Source organism: Grampus griseus (assembly GCF_964374135.1).
Source record: "Grampus griseus genome assembly, chromosome: 1".
Lineage (NCBI taxonomy): Eukaryota > Metazoa > Chordata > Mammalia > Artiodactyla > Delphinidae > Grampus > Grampus griseus.
The window spans coordinates 35,258,037-35,277,226 of record NC_139017.1 but is presented as its reverse complement, the minus strand read 5'-3'; the positions used below and the strand labels follow the sequence as shown (position 1 = coordinate 35,277,226).

The following is a 19,190-nucleotide window of genomic DNA, read 5'->3' as shown; positions in this document are numbered from 1 at the left end:
CGGTGCGCCACCAGGGAAGTCCTACTGCTTCTTTTTTTAACCAGGTATAAGGCACCATGCTAAGAACTTTTACTCTGTTATCTAATTTATTCCTTCTCAAACCCTAGGAAACATATTATTTCCATTCTAACACTGAGGAAACTGGAATCAAAAGGTTAGATAACTTACCCAAGATCATACACCCCGTTTTCAAACTCAGGGCTGCCAGAAAGTAAAGGCCTTACTCTTAAATCACTATACCTTTAAGTGCTGTGCTTGGCTAATGCTCATAATGGAGTATCAGGCTAAACTTTCTGATAATATAGCTCCACTTTTGAAAGCAAAGTAACACACTGACAAGGTAAATCCCATGAGAGATATAACAGCTTTCGATATAAAAATTATCCTGAACATAACAAGAAAAAGACAAGTAGAAAAAGTACCAAATTCAAATAGAGTTAGAAAACAAAACAAAACAAGGAAACACATGAAGACATAAACAAGGCCAGAGCAAAGAGTCATAACAGACATTAGTAAACTGAAATACATTCATACATGCTTTGAATGAATATTCATCAACCATATGCAAAGATTCCACTATGCATCAGGCACTGCAGAGGCCTTAGGGATACAAGTGTTAGCAAAACAGTCCCTGTCCTCAATTAAAAAAAGAGTCTTTGGAGTTAAAAACAGAAGCCTTTGGTGACCTGACCAAGTATAGTTTCAGTGGAAAGGTAGGGGTAGAAACCAGAGAACAATGGGTTGAGGGAGTCAGTATAGATGATGTTTATAAGGTGATAAATGGGGAAGATAAATATAGAACAAATGCTAGGGAAGGACAGGTTAAGGGAAGCTTGCTCAAATGTTTATGACAAAGCTCCAATTAAGGAGGGAAAAGGTTGAATATAAAAAAAGTCTGTGGGCTTCCCTGATGGCGCAGTGGTTAAGAATCCACCTGCCAATGCAGGGGACACAGGTTTGAGCGCTGGTGCGGGAAGATCCCACATGCCAGTGGAGCAACTAAGCCCATGCTCCACAACTACTGAGCCTGCGCTCTAGAGCCTGTGAGCCACAACTACCGAAGCCCACACACCTAGAGCCCATGCTCCACAGCAAGACCGCAATAAGAAGCCCGCACACGCAACAAAGAGTAGCTCCAGCTCACCGCAACTGAAGAAAGCCCGTAATCAGAAATGAAGACCCAACGCAGCCAAAAGTAAATTAAAAAAAAAAAAAAAAAGTCTATGAGATCCAGAGCAAAAACAACGAAAACCACCTTAATAAGGAAGATGAGAACCTTTTCCTTTCTAAGAGCGACAGAGGCAAGGGCTAGGAGAGGAAGGAACAGGAAGCAGATCAGTCCCACCAGAAGGTTTTTATTTTTATGTTCAAATAAAGACCATTTGCTAAGAGAGTAAAACTTCAAGAAAACAGCAAAAGTTTAACTACTGTAAAGAAATGGGCAAAACTGGGGGGAAAATCAACTAATAGATATTGAAGTGGAAGACTGCATTTAAACAACTGGCCAGTCTGTAAGATTTTTTTTTCCAGTGAGGCTATCCATAATACCCAAAGAAGCATACTTTCAGAATCATTCAGAGCAGATTTTCCTAGACAAGTGAGCTGGGAGGACAAGAGGACTGAGGATACTGGTAAGACAGGTTAAAGTAATATATCAAAAAATGGGCAGAAGAGCAAAAACAGGAGGAGGAAGAAAAGAAAAAAGCAGAAAGTGACTAATAGCGAAAAATTTGGAATCTACACTGGAAGTCCTGAACAGAGAAGCAGCTGGATTAATGCGGATCAGGCTGTGGTCAAAATGGAATGGTTGAATGTAAGACTTTAGAGGTAGAAGAATTCTGAAGAATAAACTCTAAGATATAATATGGACATACGTAAAGGTTAATATATTAAAGAGAAAGATTAAGAGAGAAAAGAACAGAAAAAGGAGAGCTGCGTTTTAAAGAGTGTTCTAAGAAAACATCAGTTCTATGAGCTGTGACATACCTTTGGAAACCCCAACCTCTATCTCCCTCTTGGAGGTTCATAATACACATTAGCATGTTACAAACTATGAGAAGTCTTACATAAAGAATCCAGTTTAACCCCGTATTTTGAAATTTATTTTGCCTTGGATATATTGAGAACCCTAACATATATGAATTTCCCGTGTTCAGCGGAATACACTCTGGGAAATGCTAGAGTATTGGATAGACTTGTCTGTGTGTAATACAAGTAAAGACATCAAGGAATCTGCTTCAAAAAAAAGGTGAGATCATGAGACCTTCAGTACTGATGAGGATGTACAGAAACAGGTACTTTTCAAACACTGCTAGGGCCAGAATAAACAGTACAAACTTTCTGGCAACATCTACCAGGCATTATTTCCGCATTGCTGCTGTAACAGATTACCACTAATTTAGTGGCTTAAAACAACACAAATTTTATTCTCTTACAGGTCTGAAAGTCAGAAGCCTGAGTGAGTCTCGGTAAAAATCAAGGTATCACCATGGCTGTGCTGCTTTCTGGGGGCTCTAGGGAAGAAACCTAGTTTTTGCGTTTTCCTTGTTATTGAGACTACCTGCATTCTTTGGCTTGTGACCCCCTTCCATTCCAACAGGATGTTATCCTCTGTGGTTCTTTTCTTTTCTTTTAAATTTATTTATTTACTTATTTTTTGGCTGCTTTGGGTCTTTGTTGCTGCACGCGGGCTTTCTCTAGTTGAGGCGAGCAGGGGCTACTCTTCGTTGCAGTGCGTGTGCTTCTCACTGAGGTGGCTTCCCTTGTTGTGGAGCACGGGCTCTAGGTGCGTGGGTTTCAGTAGCTGTGGCACGTGTGCTCAGCAGTCATGGCTCTCAGGCTCTAGAGCACAAGCTCAGTAGTTGTGGCACACAGGCTTAGTTGCTCCGCGGCATGTGGGATCTTCCCAGACCAGGGCTTGAACCCGTGTCCCCTGTATTGGCAGGCAGATTCTTAACCGCTGTGCCACCAGGGAAGTCATGTCTCTCTGGTTCTGATTCTTCTGCTTCCTTCTTCCACAGTTAAAGGATTCTTGTGATTACACTGGGCCCACCAAAAAATCCATGATAATCTCTTTATTTTAAGGTCAGCTGATTAGTAACCTTAATTTCTTTCCCCTTGCCATGTAACATAATATATTCATAAGTTCTGGGGATCAGGATGTAGACGTCTTTTGGGAGGCGTGTTATTCTGCCTACCACGCTTAACAAAATATTCTGAAATGTGCATATCTTGTCATTCAAATAAGCATGCACAAGAATATGTGTGTACCAGGATGTTCATTACAGCATTTTTTAATAATAATAAAGTATTGGTAACAACACACATTTTCACTGTTAGGAATTCAGTTTAGAAAATTACAGTACTCCTGTAATTTTCAGCATGCTGACGTTTCCAATGATGCTTTAGATATATAATTATGAACATGTCTTTGATAAAATGTCAAGTGACAAAAGAAAGATTACAAACTATATAAATGAGAACAATCCCAGTTGTTAAAACTAAATACATACATATGTTTATACAAGTATGTGAATGCTAATATACTTATAAAAAAATAACTGAAAGGCTACACAACCCTGGATGGTAGGGTGACTATAAGTTCCTGTGTGCCTCGAACAGTCCAGATTTATGCCTGATGTCCCAGCAATAATTAGCACTCTCTTTCACTGTTATATGATCACTCTTAAAATTTTCTGGGTTTTGTTTTGTTTAAAACAAGTATGTATTACTTTCCTGGATGCAGAAGTGGCAAGAACCAGATCTATATTACACGTGAAATTTTAAAAAACTAAAGTAATTTTTAAGAAATATGTTTTCTAATATATGAATCTGCAAACACTAATTGTGAATCATCTAAATTATATATATATTATACCACTTGACAGCATCAATGGCAAACAGATACCAAAAGGGAAAATTTTTCATTTTTAAAAGCACTGCCCAAGTGTGTACAGTGGACAAGGAGGGAGCAGATTAAGGCCAATGCCAACTCTGCCACTAATGAGGTACTCATTTTCCTTCTCTACAAAATGCCAATCCAGTTATGTAAGGTTATTGGATAGAAGAACTTAAGAAGGCAATTATATAAAAGCATTCTGAAAAGTATAAAGCACTAGTAAAATGTAAGATGATACTCTTGAGGAATAAAACAGCCTACTTCACAGTTAAGACCTGTCAACTACCTTATACCCATTTAAGGCACAATTGCTGCCAACCAACTCAAAGACTACAAGTTTTAAGGTATATATTCATATTCAGAAATGCAGAAAATGAAAACAATGCATAAATTAGGCTCTTTACCCACCTAGAACTATGGTGGGTTTTATATATACATCTTCCCATGTAATTCTCCCAATACTTCTATCATTGTCATTTTATAGACAGGAAAATACAGATCAAAGAGCTAAAACTAGAGAGGCTTAAGGTCACACAGCAGAGCTGGGATCTGAACTCAGGACAACCTAAATACAAATTAGGCCAATCTTAATTCAAAGGCTTTGCTCATTCAACTCACTACAGTATGTTGTTTTCATAGGAAGCCAAAAAAAACCCTGTATTGGTTTACAGACAACCTAATTAACATATTTTTTTCTTTTTTTAAAATTAATTAACATATTTTCAATTAGCAAGTGACTAACATTTTCAGAATCTATGACCAATATGCCTTAACCTTTGAGTTGTGCTTCTTAATATTCTGACCTTTTTTCATGGAAAAGCAAAGCGAAACTAATGATTATTTTAGACAAATAATGTTATTATTTCAGTTATCTAAACTAAGCAGAATTTTCTTTTTTTTTTTTTTTGGGCCGCACTGTGTGGCTTGTGGGACCTTAGTTCCCTGAGCAGGGATTGAACCCAGGCCCTCGGCAGTGACAGCACAGAGTCCTAACCGCTGGACCACCAGGGAATTCCCTAAACTAAGCAGAATTTGAGAAATATGTATTTTAGATATTAAAACACAAAATTTTCACTTTAAAATATCTACACAAACTGCGTATGTGTGCAGAAGTACAAAATTTTGCAGATGCCCTAAGATACTTTTTATATCCAAATTCATCCTGTGGTGGTTCTCTTAGCACTATGCTTTTTATCTTTTCCCACCAGCAATAAAAAAATTTTCAAGTAAGTATACCTCTAACTCATCTTTTCTTTGAATACCATCTTCCAATTCCATTTTACTCTGATTATCTTATATCTCATCACCACACAGTATCTCAAAGAAAATTTGGTTAGCTGTTGCCTGGTGAAGAACTAAATAATAATTCATGACCTTTCTAAGAAGCAGTATTAGTAAAACGCATTCTAATATACTATATTCCAACTAACATAGCACTGAAATAGTAGGGCTTTGGGAAGAGGAGGGATGGAAAAAGGACTCAACATGGTCAGTGAACCCATGGAGTTTTTGGAAATAGACTGAGGATATTAATGCATCAATACAGCAATTCTTTAAATATAATAGATTTCAGAATCATGCTTCTCACTTAAGACAGACACTACAGAAGGGAAAATGCCATCAAGAACTGTGGGAACAAAATGTTAATGATCAAAAGGGTCTACAACGGTTTTTTTTCTTTATGACAGATTTGAAAAAGTTAAATCCAAAGAGACTTCACTTAATGTTCTGATCTCATCGCCCAATGCTACAGAACTCCTTTCCGTACCTCCGCCTTCCATGTTTGATCTCAACAGGTGAGGGATTCTATAAAATAAGTCTATAAACTCAAAGTTATTTTCAGAATTTTCATGTATTCATTAAAACTCCCCACATAATAATTTAATAATGTTCCAAATAACTAATTTTTGCCTAAGATGAGGCTACTGTCAAAAACATGGAAAGGAAATTTAAATATTTATGTATCTTAAAGAAAATACTGGAGGCATTACATAAATTTCTCATCTCTTCGTATTCTAGTAGAAATACATACAACAAACATCAGCCATTTAAGTATAAATTATTCCCGTAAGGCTAATGAAAGGTTTATTGAAAGAGCACCTTAGACTCCCAAAGGAAATGCAGAACAAGATTTAGAGTTCCTCCAACACACAGTCCCCAAGCATTTACTCATTCTGCCTGCTACATTCTTCCCTTTTTTTTTCCCCCCACTGGAAAATAACTTTATTGAGATTCTACCAGCTGTATAATCTGTTCTGACATTAGGCCCCTTCTTCCTTTGCAATTCGGTCCTTCTTAAGCGGTCCCATGAACGCTTTCTTCTCCTCCACAGTCTGGAAGCAGCCATGGCCAAATTTGGAGGTGGTGTCAATAAACTTAAGGTCAATCTTCTCCAGGGCCCGCCGTTTGGTCTGCACCAGCAAGGACTTGCCAAGGGTGAGCACTTGCTTCTTGGTTCCTACCACGCAGCCTTTGAGCATGACAAAGTTATTGGTCACTTCACCGTAGTGGACAAAGCCACCCAGAGGGTTGATGCTCTTGTCAGACAGATCATAATCAGTAAAGGCATTGTTCTTGATCAGTTTGCCATCCTTGATGAGGTAGCCCTGGCCAATCTTGTAGATCTTCTTGTTGATCTCGGTGTGGTGATGGTAGCCTTTCTGCCCGGCCTGAGCCACAGAGAAGGCCACCCATGCAGGATGCCACGCCCCAATACAGGCAACCTTGCGCAGCCCTCGGTGGGTCTTACGGGGCAGCTTCTTCGTGTGCCAACGGCTGGTGACCCCTTTGTAGCCTTTGCCCTTGGTCACCCCAATGACATCAATCATCTCATCCTGCCCAAACACTTGGTTCACAGGGACCTGCTGCTCTAGCCTCTCTCGGGCCCAGTCCAGTTTTTCGGCCTCAGTGCCTCCGTTCAGCTGGATCTCCATGAGGTGGGCCTTCTTCTGGCGTAGAGGAAGCAGGCGCATCTGGGTGTGGGCAATGACATGAATGACCTGGTAGTACTTCTTCAAGCTGCTGAAGTCCCTCTCCAGCTGCTTCTTGCCATCTACATCCTGCCACTTCTTGCAGTATTTGGTGAAGGCCTTCTTCTTAGATTTACGCCAGTTCTTATAGAAGCGCCTTTTGCATTCATCACTGATGTGCTCAGCAAAGATGGTCTTAAAGGTCCGGAGGCCTCGAGGTGTTTCCATGTAGCCCACAATGACCATGGGTGGCGTCTCCACGATGGTCACAGCCTCCACAACTTCCTTCTTGTTCACCTTGGACCCTGGCCTATCGACCTCCCTCACAATGTGGGTCATGCCAGCCTTGTAGCCGAGGAAGGCTGTGAGGTGCACAGGCTTGGAAGAGTCATCCTTGGGGAAGCTCTTCACCTTCCCGTGGTGCCGGCTGCTGCGCTTCCGAGGCAGAAAGCCCAGGGACCCATGCCTGGGAGCGGAGAACTTCCTGTGAGACATCCTGCCGTCGGATGCTGCCGGTAGAGCTTCTCTTCTTTCTTTACCTGACTAATCCTACTCATCCTGTAAGACTGAGCTCTTGAGTTCAACTCCAGAAGCTATCTCTGAACTCCCGGGCAGTAAAAGTTCCACTTCCCTCAATATACTCATGGCATCCCTTGAAAACATTTACCTTGGTATTTACCACATTACAGCTGCCCCTTGCTATCAGCAGGGGATTGATCCCCAAATGCTCAAGTCCCTTATATAAAATGGTATAGTACTTGCATATAGCCTTTGTACATCCTCCCCATCCTCCTGTATACCTTAAAGCATCTTTAGATTACTTATAATACCTAATCCAATGTAAATGCTATGTAAATAGCTGTAAATACAATGTAAATGCTACGTACACAGTTGCCTGCACTTGGCAAATTCAAGTTTTGCTTTTTGAACTTTCTGAAAAATTTTTTCCCCAATATTTTCCATCCGCAGTTGGTTATATCCACGAATGTGGAACCCGCAGATACAGAGGGCCAACTGTATATTGAAATATCTGTGCAACATCCATCTCCCTCAGGAGACCACTAGCCTAAGAAACAAAAATCAGTTCATTTGCCTTTATATTCTTAGAGCCTAGCACTGGCATTCGTAAGTAATCCATAAATGTTTTGCAAAAATGAAACAAAGCATGAAAACTCTATTCAACACCCATTATGTACATTACGCATTTAAAAATTGCTGAGACATGATCTCTATCATACTCAGTCTAGCTGCAGAGATAATTCACGTACATTAAAAAAAGAGGTCGGGGCTTCCCTGGTGGCGCAGTGGTTAAGAATCCGCCTGTCAATGCAGGGGACACGGGTTCAAGCCCTGGTCCGGGAAGATGCCACATGCCACGGAGCAACTAAGCCCGTGCGCCACAACTACTGAGCCTGCGCTCTAGAGCCCACGAGCCACAACTACTGAAGCCCATGCGCCTAGAGCCCGTGCTCCACAACAAGAGAGGCCACCGCAATGAGAAGCCCACGCACCGCAATGAAGAGTAGCCCCCACTCGCCGCAACTAGAGAAAGCCTGTGCGCAGCAACGAAGACCCAAGGCAGCCAAAAATAAATAAATAAATAAATTTATTAAAAAAAAAAAAAAAAAAAAGAGGTCACTACAAATTTAAGAAATTATAAGTACCAAATGACTGAGAGACAGGAAATACTACAGAAAGTCAATGACTGCAGAAATCACCCGGGTGGACATGAAATTTTCCCACAGAAGGTGAAACTTAAGAGAGTGGAGGATAGTACCTCCTGCAGGGGAAATGGCCTTGGAAGACAGATTAAAGCAGGAGTGGATAAACCATGTTTAGAAGACAATGAGTAGGTTACTCTAGCTAGGGCAGTTGACTCTTTTCAAGAGGTAAGGAGATATCATGTGACAGAGATAGACGAGGGTCATTTTATGGAAGGCCAAGAATGCCAAACTAAGGAGCTGAAGTGAGGGAAAGCCACATACAAATGCTTGTAAATAGAAGCAATGCAAAATTAATTGGCGGGGGTGTGGGGGGGGACAGGTGGTGGAGTCTGAAGGAGAACCGGAATTTAGTAAACATATGTGAACTTTTTTTTTTTTTTAAAGGCTGACCACAATTTTATGAGATCAATGTTCAATTTAAAGATAAAGAAATCATGGGCTTCCCTGGTGGCGCAGTGGTTGAGAGTCTGCCTGCCGATGCAGGGGACGCAGGTTCATGCCCCGGTCCGGAAAGATCCCACATGCCGCGGAGCGGCTGGGCCTGTGAGCCATGGCTGCTGAGCCTGCACGTCCGGAGCCTGTGCTCCGCAACGGGAGAGGTCACAACAGTGAGAGGCCCGCGTACCGCAAAAAAAAAAAAAAAAAGAGATAAAGAAATCAAGACCCAGAGATGTTGTTAGTTCAAAAACAGAGAAAGTAGTGGGTAGTGTTTAAAAACCCAAAGTCAATGCTTTCTTCTTGCTACTTCCAAGAACTGCAGGCAAGGTACAAGGTGAATACTATTTCAACAGTTATATATATAAATTGACAGTGCTGGAAATAGAAAAGAACAGACAACAGGAAGGCAGCATTTCCAAAGTGGTGTATGTGTGGAAGAGGGTGAGGAAAAAACTGGGAGAACTCAAAGATGACTGCAAGGTTTTAAACCTGAATGGGAGGATGGGGAGTGGCAGCACCAATGAGGAAAATGAGAAAACATGAGGGATAGGGGAGAAGAGAAGGGTAAGGATTAATTAAGAGTTTACCTTTAAGAGTGCTGACTTTGCTGTGACAGAAAGACTTCTAAAATTAGGAATGTCCAGAAGGCAGAGGTGCAAAATTATCAATTAGTCAGTGCCAGTGGCTAAATTCCAGGCCTTATATTGACACATAGCTAAAACTTACATGCTTACTATATGCCAGAACTATCCCAAGCACTTTACATGTTAACTCACTTGACCTTTATAACTCTAAGGGATAGATGCTACTACTACCCTCACTTTTCAGATGTGGAAACTGAGGTACAGAAAACTTAAACAGCTTGCTCAAGGTAATGCAGCTAGTAAGTGTTAGAGCTGTGCTTTGGATCCAGGCAGTTCTGCCCCAGAGACCATGCTCTAAACCACTGGTCCCCAACCTTTTTAGCACCAGGGACTGGTTTTATGGAAGACAATTTTTCCACGGATTGGGGGGGGGATGGTTTCAGGATGATTCAAGTGCATTACATTTATGGTGCACTTTATTTCTATTATTATTACATTGTAATATATAATGAAACAATTACACAACTCACCATAATGCTGACAGGAGGCAGAGCTCAGGTGGTAATGAAAGTGATGAGGAGTGGCTGTAAATACAGGTGAAGCTTTGCTAGCTCACTCACCAGCCGCTCACCTCCTGAGGTGCAGCCCGGTTCCTAACAGGCCACGGGCCGATGGTGATCCGGGGGTTGGGGACCTCTGCTCTAAACCACTATACTCACTATACTCAATTGCACTTTGTTATGTATGATCCTATGCTTATGCCTATTTCACTAAATAGTTTATAAACTCTCTGAATGGCAGGTATGATATCTTTTACCAATTTGTCTCTGCAGGACTTAGCACAGTGATTTATACTAAGTAGGTGCCTGACAGATTTTAAACAATGATGATGGGGTGACAGCAAAGTACCGTGATTTCTGAGGAAAAAAAATGTTAAAAGAAAATAGAGGAATATGGCCATGCTTTTCTTTTTGCCATAAGTGGGGTGAGGTGGACCAGGAAAGTAAGATAAAATAAGAATCAGAATCTCAGTGCTAAAAACAACAGAGCTCACGAAGTTCCTGTACGGCCACTGTGCGTACATCATAGCAGCTATGAACTATGTGGTAATTATGTACTTACTTATAGGCCTGGTAAAACTACTTGAGGGTATATTCTCATTTCATCTCCAGGGACCTGGGATATATCTTGGTGCAAACTGAATGTTTACTGATGGGATGGATGGATGCATATGAGAGGGACACAGAAAGATAGAGAAAGGAGAGCAAAAGTCTGTGTGTGAAAGAGAGGAAAACAATCAATGGATGAATTTGGCCATTAGGTCTTTGGCATCTTTGGAAAGGTTAATTCCAATAAAGTGCTAAGGAAAAATAGCTGGATTACAAGGGACTAAGGAAAAGAAGATGGTAAATAAAAGGAAAAAGAGGGCTTCCCTGGTGGCACAGTGGTTGAGAGTCGGCCTGCCGATGCAGGGGACACGGGTTCGTGCCCTGGTCCGGGAAGATCCCACACGCCGCGGAGCGGCTGGGCCCGTGAGCCATGGCCGCTGAGCCTGCGCGTCCGGAGCCTGTGCTCCGCAACAGGAGAGGCCACAACAGCGAGAGGCCCGCGTACCGCCAAAAAAAAAAAAAAAAAAAAGAGAAAACACAGTACAGGGCACACTTGAAATTGTTAGCCATAAAGGAAAGGTAAGGAAGGACAGAGCTTAAAAGGAAAACGGGAACAGGAAAGAATATTTAACAGAAGGCTGATATTGGTCCACAAAAGAGAAGACTAGTAAAGGGAATAATTAAGAAGACTAAAAGAAGAGAGACAGCACATCTGAAATAAGGTTCTGGAGGAATAATATATAAGCAAGAGCAGAGGTAAAGAAAGGCATGCTGCAGGACTCTACTAGCCAAACTGTTTTTCCCTTTTTGAGACCTATACCAGCCATCAAGTCTTCAGGAACCACCACTTCACATATCTCTAGCTCTCTGTCCATAACCAATCTTATGCAAGAAAAACTTAGAAAGGCCTGGCCAGAGTTCTAATGTCATATATTAAATGGGAGTGAATAAAATTTTTAAAAATGTATTTGGAATAAAGGAGCCATGAGATGCCTGAAATGTCAATTTACCCAATAATCCACTTTTTAAAAGTCCCATCCATATTTCAAAACCCAGATAAAGTCTCACCTCCTCCAAGATACCTTCCTCACCCCAACTCCGTTGGAATAAAGTTCTTTTTCCCTAAACTTACACAGTACCTGTTTCTCTATCATATCACTTACCAGTTCATCCACTATTACAGTTACTTAAATGTCTTTCTCTAGTATCTTTGAGTTTCCCATAGGCAAAGCCCCTATAATTGTGCTTTGCACATAGTAAGTGTTCAATAACTGCCAGTAAAATAAAACACAACTTTTAAAAAAATATATTTAAAACTTGTACAAGTTTCTATGGGTGAAGTCTAAACATAGTAACTAGCCTATCACTACCTAAGAGAAAACTGCTAAGAGAAGCCTTGGAAGTAATCTGTGGCTTTAAGGAGAAGAAAAAAACATGAATCTAAGTGAATCTGCACCCACAGGGAACTTCTGGCAACATGTGGAAACATTTTGGTTGTCACAAATTGGGGAGAATGATACTGGCATCTAGTGGGTAGAGGCCAGGGATGCTGTTAAACATCCTGCGATGCACAGGATTGCACCCTGCAACAAGGAATTATCTAGCACAAACCCTGAACAACACTGTTACTTAGCCTACCTGAGATTCCTAAAGTTTTCTTAACGTAGTCACCTACTCTTTCCACTGACTTAAAAACTGGGTCTCAGGGAAGGTGAAAACAACCTGCCTAAGCAGCTCCACTTACATGTTAACAAGAAAGGAGTTGGTTACAAGTTCTCACTTACCATGTGACATGTTTGCCAAAATGCCATCCCTGTATTTTTCTGTAACTGTTGATTAGCCCTTCTTAGTTATATGTAACCTCCTAGATCACTGTTAAGTCTATCCACAACAATTCAGCAACTAAATTAAAATATAGCTTGATTACAAAACTTAAATGGCAATATGTGATGACCATCTGCCAAAATACCCACCTACAGATGAACAATCCACCATCCAAAAGATATCTGCTTAATAGTGTATTCTCTGAAAAAGATCAATCAGTTAAACAAACCCACCTAAACTTTCAGGTACTCATGCATGCCACCAATAACAAAAATCTGAAAGGCTAGCCACGTTTAGAGATGTAGTTGGAGGCTGCGAATGGTATTTCTCCACCATAAAACAAACTATCCCTTTTCAAGGCTGAACTCCCCTCCACCCCAAAATTGCCTCATGACAAACTTGCTACACTAGTGGGTCCATATCTTATTATAACATATCTTACAAAACAAAACAAAAACTCAGCAAACGCTTCATCTACCATGAAGGTAAAACATAGCAGCTGTTAGTAAGCAAGGAAACACAGGCTAGGACAGGAAGTATACATTTTGAATCCAACCGAAACCACAAGGGAGGCAGAAATTAACTGCTAAAATAATTTAGCCTGTTAATATCCAAGCAGGTAAAATGCTATTAACATTATTATAACAAAAAATAGACTTATAAAGCCTCAAGAGAGGGTCATTTTTTTTTCAAACAATTTTCCCATGTTTGGTAAATTGGCCATGTTTGGCTGATTTTCTGGGACCAAAGCTATTTTAAATCCTGGGCATGGGAGTGGGAGGGGGCTGGATGGGTCAGGGGGCGACTTCTCAACCATGTGAATTAATATCAGTGTGTGCTATAGGACTTCTTGAAGCTTCTAGCAACAGTGAATATCCAGTCCAGCGTTACCAGATTCTTCCAGAACCTGGAGCCCACCCTATTTAGTATATTTATTTCTCCCAAATGATCCCATGACCTTGTTCGCCTCCCCAGGCTACAATAAGACTCTGCTTGTTAATTTATCCAGTCTCATCCCCTCCCTTTACCTCCCTCTGTCTCAAGATTTACAGTGACATATTTTATCTTACAATATACTGGATATTTTAATTAGTACTTAAATGACAGCCATTTTTCTGCTGTCTCAGAAAAACAACCTTGTGGATGTTATATTCTACTTCTGGTAACAAAGTTTCTGACAAAGAAATGTGCAACTGGAATGCACCTCTCCACCCATAGAGGTATCATGCAAAAAATTTCTAACAAAACAGACGATTTGTAGGCCTTTCCTGTCAGTGGTCTAACGCCAGGGATCAACTTCAAGTGGATCCCACAGGAAAACCTTCAGCATAAAAAGAAATTAAAGATAAAAAGAGGAGAACACTGGAGGAAAGAGGGAGGGGAGTATGAAGAGTTGCCTCCCACAGTCACAGCAGATGTCATTCAGTGGCACCGGTGCCACCTTGTACCATCAGATTTGACCTGTTTGGTATTCCCTATGGCTATGATTATTCCACTATCTCATCTTCCAAAACAACTTCAATGATACCTTTCCTGTATGGTACTTCAATACTTCCCCCACCCATTTTTCCAACTTTGACATGTTAATTTCCATATTTCTATTCTTTCAAGTGCTATTCTCTTAAAGCATGAAATTATACCTCACCTACTATCTTCTCTATGGCCTCACCCTTCTTCCACCCTTCTCAAGTGAACTATATTCAATACACCCTATTCTTTTACTCAACAAAGATGTCCAAGTCTTTACAAATCTTTCCATTTTATCATAAATCAAAAGAGAAAACACTGAAATTTTCAATCCGAGTATTAAATTTCCAATGTTATACAGTCTAGAAGCCCCAAATTTAAGACCATTTCTTATTTTTATAAAATATAAGAAAGTATTCTCAACTTAATCATTTGGATAGGAGTCTTATTGGGTCTCCTATTTCAAAAAATGACATTCCCCTTCTAACAAAAAAAATTTCATCATCCTTTCTTGCCCAGAACATCACCCATCCAGAGGATAGGTTTCCTCTCCTTTCATCTATGCTCTACTTCTACAAGTCAAGACCAATTCAGTCCCCTTGCTGTTGAATTCCCTCTTTCTTTGTCTTACTGATGCTTCTTACTGCACATCCTCATTTCTCACTCTTTTGAAACTGCCATCTTACCACCCCACCATTTCAACACCAGACACCCCAGCTCATTTACTCTAAGAAATTAATTCAGCTGAGACAAAACTAATTTTCATCTACATGAGGGAAGATCTGTAGCTATGCAGTCTAAAAATTGCCCAGTCATGGTTGTACACCACTGACAAAGGTAGACAACAAAACTCTTCCTAAAGTGAAAGTCACAAAGAAAAACTGCTATACCCCCAACCACGCTCACTCAGCAATACCCAGCATTCTCCCTGGGTTGTCTACAAAAACCAATGGTTCCATATGCATCAAAGAAAAGAAAGTGAACATAATGCTTCCCGGAACATAGTCTCTAGTCTCTCACAGCAGACTTTATTTTTTAATTTTTAATACAATTTTTAAAGGTTACTTTCCATTTACAGTAATTACAAAATATTGGCTATATTCCCCATGTTGTACAATACATCCTTGAGCCTGTCTTACACCCAATAGTTTGTACCTCCCACTCTTCCACCACTATACTGCACCCCACTCCATCCCCACTGGTAACCACTAGTTACTCACAGCACTTTACTGGAATGATTATCTAAAGAAGAGAAAGAGGGAAATTCTGGCTGGTGCAAGCCTTACTTTATTATCTCTTCCCATTAGCCTCAGACTACTATTAGCCCTAAGACTTGCTTTATTTACTTAGGATAGATGAACAAGATTGAGAAAAGACTGGCTCTCAGGAATTTTTAAGTGATTCCAGGTCCTATGCCTGTTCAGTTTTGCCTATTCAACTTTAGCTGGAAAATTTAGGCTAAACATTGTGTTCATTCTTATTCTTTTCTCCCTCCTTCAATGAACTAAATTCATCTCAAGGTGTCTACTACTGATTCCACAACCTAAGGGTAAGTCTTCCTTACCATGCTAACTTTAAAAACATAAGATACATTAACACAGAAGCCTCTCAAAGCCAACTGATCTTCCCATTAAAAATACCACCACTCAAAAAAAAAAAAAAATACCACCACTCTCCCAATCTGCTTTTCATTATACCTTTCCAGTCCCACTGCTACCACCTTATTTCTAACCCTTAACTGCCCACTACACAGATTCATCTTCCTAATACATAGCCATGGACATGTTATTTCCCTTCTAAACAAATCATCTCAGATTCTCCACTGTCCACCCATTTTAACCATAAACTACAGACCATAATATTCAAGATACTCTCAAATATGGGCACCTAAACAAATAGGCTTTCCCTGACCACGCTTGTTTATAAAAAACAGCACATCCCTATCTTGCTTTATTTTTCTTCCTAGTACTTTGTCACCACCTGGTAAACATATTTATCTGTTCATATGTTCATTTGTTGTATCCTTCTATTAGAAGATACTTTCCCATGTTCACTCTTTGGTTCACCACTGAATCCTCAGTGCCTAGAATACAGTAAGCTCTCGAGCCATACCTGTGGAAAGAATGGATGTCACACACTATAGCTGATCTGGAGTTAGAAGACCTACATTTGAGTTAGAGCTTCCACATACCAACTATATGATCCTCAACAATTTTAACTTCTTTGGGCTATACTTTCTTCATCTGTAAAAAGAAGGGGGTCAAACTTAATAAGATATGAAACTCTTAAGTTTTTCCAGCTGCATCACCTTACATTCTTGTTTAACTGGACTGAATACCTCCCCCAGCACCCAACTCTCCTTTCCATATATCTCTGCTCAGTTTCCTTACATTTGGATTCCTCCTTCTCAATACACACTTCTCAGAATACTGTTTATCCTTAAGGTCCACTTTAAGTGCCATTTTCTCCTTGAAGCCTAACAAACTGTAAACTCTGCAAGAGGAGGGTGGAGTTCTCATTTTTCTACTCTCAGAAGTTATTATAATGCCTCCCATATAGGTGATCAACAAAATGACTGATGAATCATGTGTATGAATGAGAAAATAAACAAAGGAAACTTTTCCTGATTCATCTCAATTGCTCAGGTAATCTCTTGCCTTTGGACTCTTATAAAACTGGCATCTTTCATGATCCTTACCATATTTTACTTTCCTAATATATACTAATCTGCAAATTCCTTAAAATTAAGGACTGTCCTGATAGTTTCCATATCTCCTCTCTATAGCATCTATCATACATCTTTGCCACAGTTGTATTTACTAAGCTTATCTGATATGTTAAACAACAAAGGGATAATAAAGGAGAAAAAGGACTTCGATATACAGGTATCATTCCAACTGCCCACTGTACAGTTATTGAGCATACATGATGTGTGTTATTAAACTCAGGCATTCCACCATACTTGAAAGATCTCATCATTCCCTCCTCTACACACACTGCTTAATAAAACGATTACTACTTTCAAAAGCAGAATAGCTACCCTCATGTATCACCTAACTACAAACCTTCTCTTGAAACATACATGCAGGGATCCACTCACATATCAATACTTTCACGTCACTAAACAGCTAAAGTGACTTTTCTGCTCATTTCAGACTTCTACCCCGTCCAATTCCCTCCTCCACAAGGTATGAAACCACTTTTAAAATCATTTTCCCATACACCTGCCCTTCTTAGTTCTGCTACTGAAAGACAAAAAGGACCCGTTTCTGGATCTTCCTTCCCCTTTTCTAAGCAGTGGCAACTCCCCAATTAATCCCAGGCTCTGACAATCTTATTTTTCTCTGTCATCAAGATTTTGACCCTCGTTTACCTCTACCTCCAAGCTCTTATTCTGCATCCATGGAAACTTCCTAGCTGCACAATAGCTGGTGCAATATGCTCTCGCCACCATGTACTTGGTTCCAATGTGTCTGCACCTTCTTCCTCCTACAATGTGTGTCAATCGCCCCCTTAACCCTCCCCAGATACACATCACATACTTTCTCACTCTGCACCCATACGTCACTCTACCTCGACATACAAGTTCCTTACACCACTCTAATGAATCCACACGACTCTTAGAATGGTATCTCCCGACTGCACTGATTCTAACCCAGTTTCTTCGGGGGAACCCAACCGCATCCGTAGTGCCTCCTTCTTTCCTCACTTCCTCACCCATTCCCTTCTTTATGCCCTCCACCCGCACTCCGCCAACTAACTACAGATGACATTATTCCTCAGTACTTCCAACCCCAGAATGAAGAACAAACTCCAGCTTCCTGCGGTCTCCCCCTCCTCTAGTCCTCCCTCCCCGGCCCCACACACACCCCAGGTGTGCAGACTTCCACCTTGTCTTCTCCCCATTCATCGCTCCAGTCAATCCCACACACCACGTTTCCCCGCCACCGGGATCAGACACCTCCACACTCACCTCCACTCCGAGTCGCCGCCGCCTCCCCCCAACCCTCACTAGAGAGCCCGCGACCCGGGGCGCGCGCACACACACATTCTCACGCTTCCCTAACCTCCTTCTCCGCACCGAGACTAGCCGGCTCCGCTGGAACTCAGTCCTGCTCGCGGGGGCTAGGCACCCAAGTGTGTGCCTGCTCCGCCCCCTCCCGCTGATCCTCGCAGCCCCCGCCTCCCTGCCCGGGAAGGAGAGAACACAGCAACTCCCCCGCCACCCCGGACATACCCACCTCTGTGTCTGTTGCTCCATGCCCCAACCTTCGGCCCGCTCCCCGCTACGTACCGGGCCGGCCTCGGCACTCACCGGAGATACTGCGCGCTCTGCAGGCTCATCCTCCGCCGCCGCGTCTTCCCGCGAAGCCTCTGTGGGTCTCTCAGGCTCCTCGGAGCGGCCCCACGGCACCGCGGGTGCTGGCGGCCGCCGCCATCTTCCTCTCCTCCGGCTCCTCCTCGCTCAGCGGGGGTTGGGGGTGAGTGAGGCGAGGGGGAGGGAGCGGGGATAGCTGCTCTCGCTGCTTCTCCGGCCCGTGGGGCTCAGGGACACTCCGACCCGGGAGGGGGGAGGGGGAGGGAGAAGGGATAGGGGCGGGGTAAAGAGGAGGGAGAAGCAGAGAAAGGAAGTGGGGTCTCTCTCGCGAGATTTCAGCGGCGCCGGTCCCTCCGGGTGATTTCCGCCTCTCTGTAGCGCTCCCTCTTGGGATCAGTTAGCGGTGGGGCGCCTGTGCGGTTGCTGAGCGGCCCACTGGAGGCGATTGGCGGCTTCCGGCCAATCCACCCAGCTTCTCCCGCGCAAGGGGGCAACCCCAGCCTCACCGGGAACATCGAGCTCCAATCAACCGGGAGTTACACTCAAAGTCTTCCCCCGTCTTTGCACTCCACCCGATTTCTCTCTTCCTTTTTCCACTCCTCCACTCTTCCCTACCGGAAACGACGCCCCTTCCTCCTACAGTTCCGGCCGCCAGTCCCTTGTCTCTGGCCTGCCCTCGCGCCCTAGACTGAAGCTAAGGACCCCCTCCTCTTTTCTGTGGCCCCACCCCCTGCACGCAGGGAGGCTGTTGGAGGGGATAGGGTGGAGCCCAGGGATGAAGAGAAAAGAAACCAATCGGATTGGATAAGCAGCTGCAAAGGCAACTGGAGGCTGTAGTTGTATTGTCATAGTAACCAAT

At 42.2% G+C, this 19,190-nt stretch overlaps 2 protein-coding genes across 10 annotated transcripts in view; both read right to left on the bottom strand.

The window, feature by feature from the left end:
- The window catches only part of SMG7 (SMG7 nonsense mediated mRNA decay factor), a 70,207-nt gene extending 51,632 nt beyond the window's left edge, over positions 1 to 18,575 (bottom strand). For all 9 annotated transcript variants that reach the window (XM_082663460.1, XM_082663464.1, XM_082663461.1 and 6 more), the window contains exon 1: positions 18,329 to 18,575. Coding sequence is in view for 3 of the 9 variants with exons in the window: in XM_082663462.1 (XP_082519588.1) it covers positions 18,329 to 18,357 (29 nt within the window). In the remaining 6 variants the exon portion in view is untranslated. The remainder of the gene's footprint in view (positions 1 to 18,328) is intronic.
- LOC309832183 (large ribosomal subunit protein uL3-like) lies at positions 6,093 to 7,371 on the bottom strand. Its single transcript, XM_082669825.1, has one exon. The coding sequence runs from the start codon at positions 7,360 to 7,362 to the stop codon at positions 6,160 to 6,162; it is 1,203 nt and encodes a 400-aa protein (XP_082525951.1). The 5' UTR covers positions 7,363 to 7,371; the 3' UTR covers positions 6,093 to 6,159.
- Positions 18,576 to 19,190: the final 615 nt, after the last annotated feature.

Excerpts from the sequence above, each read along its gene's own strand:
- LOC309832183 (XM_082669825.1), bottom strand. The coding sequence starts at position 7,362 with ATGTCTCACAGGAAGTTCTCCGCTCCCAGGCATGGGTCCCTGGGCTTT.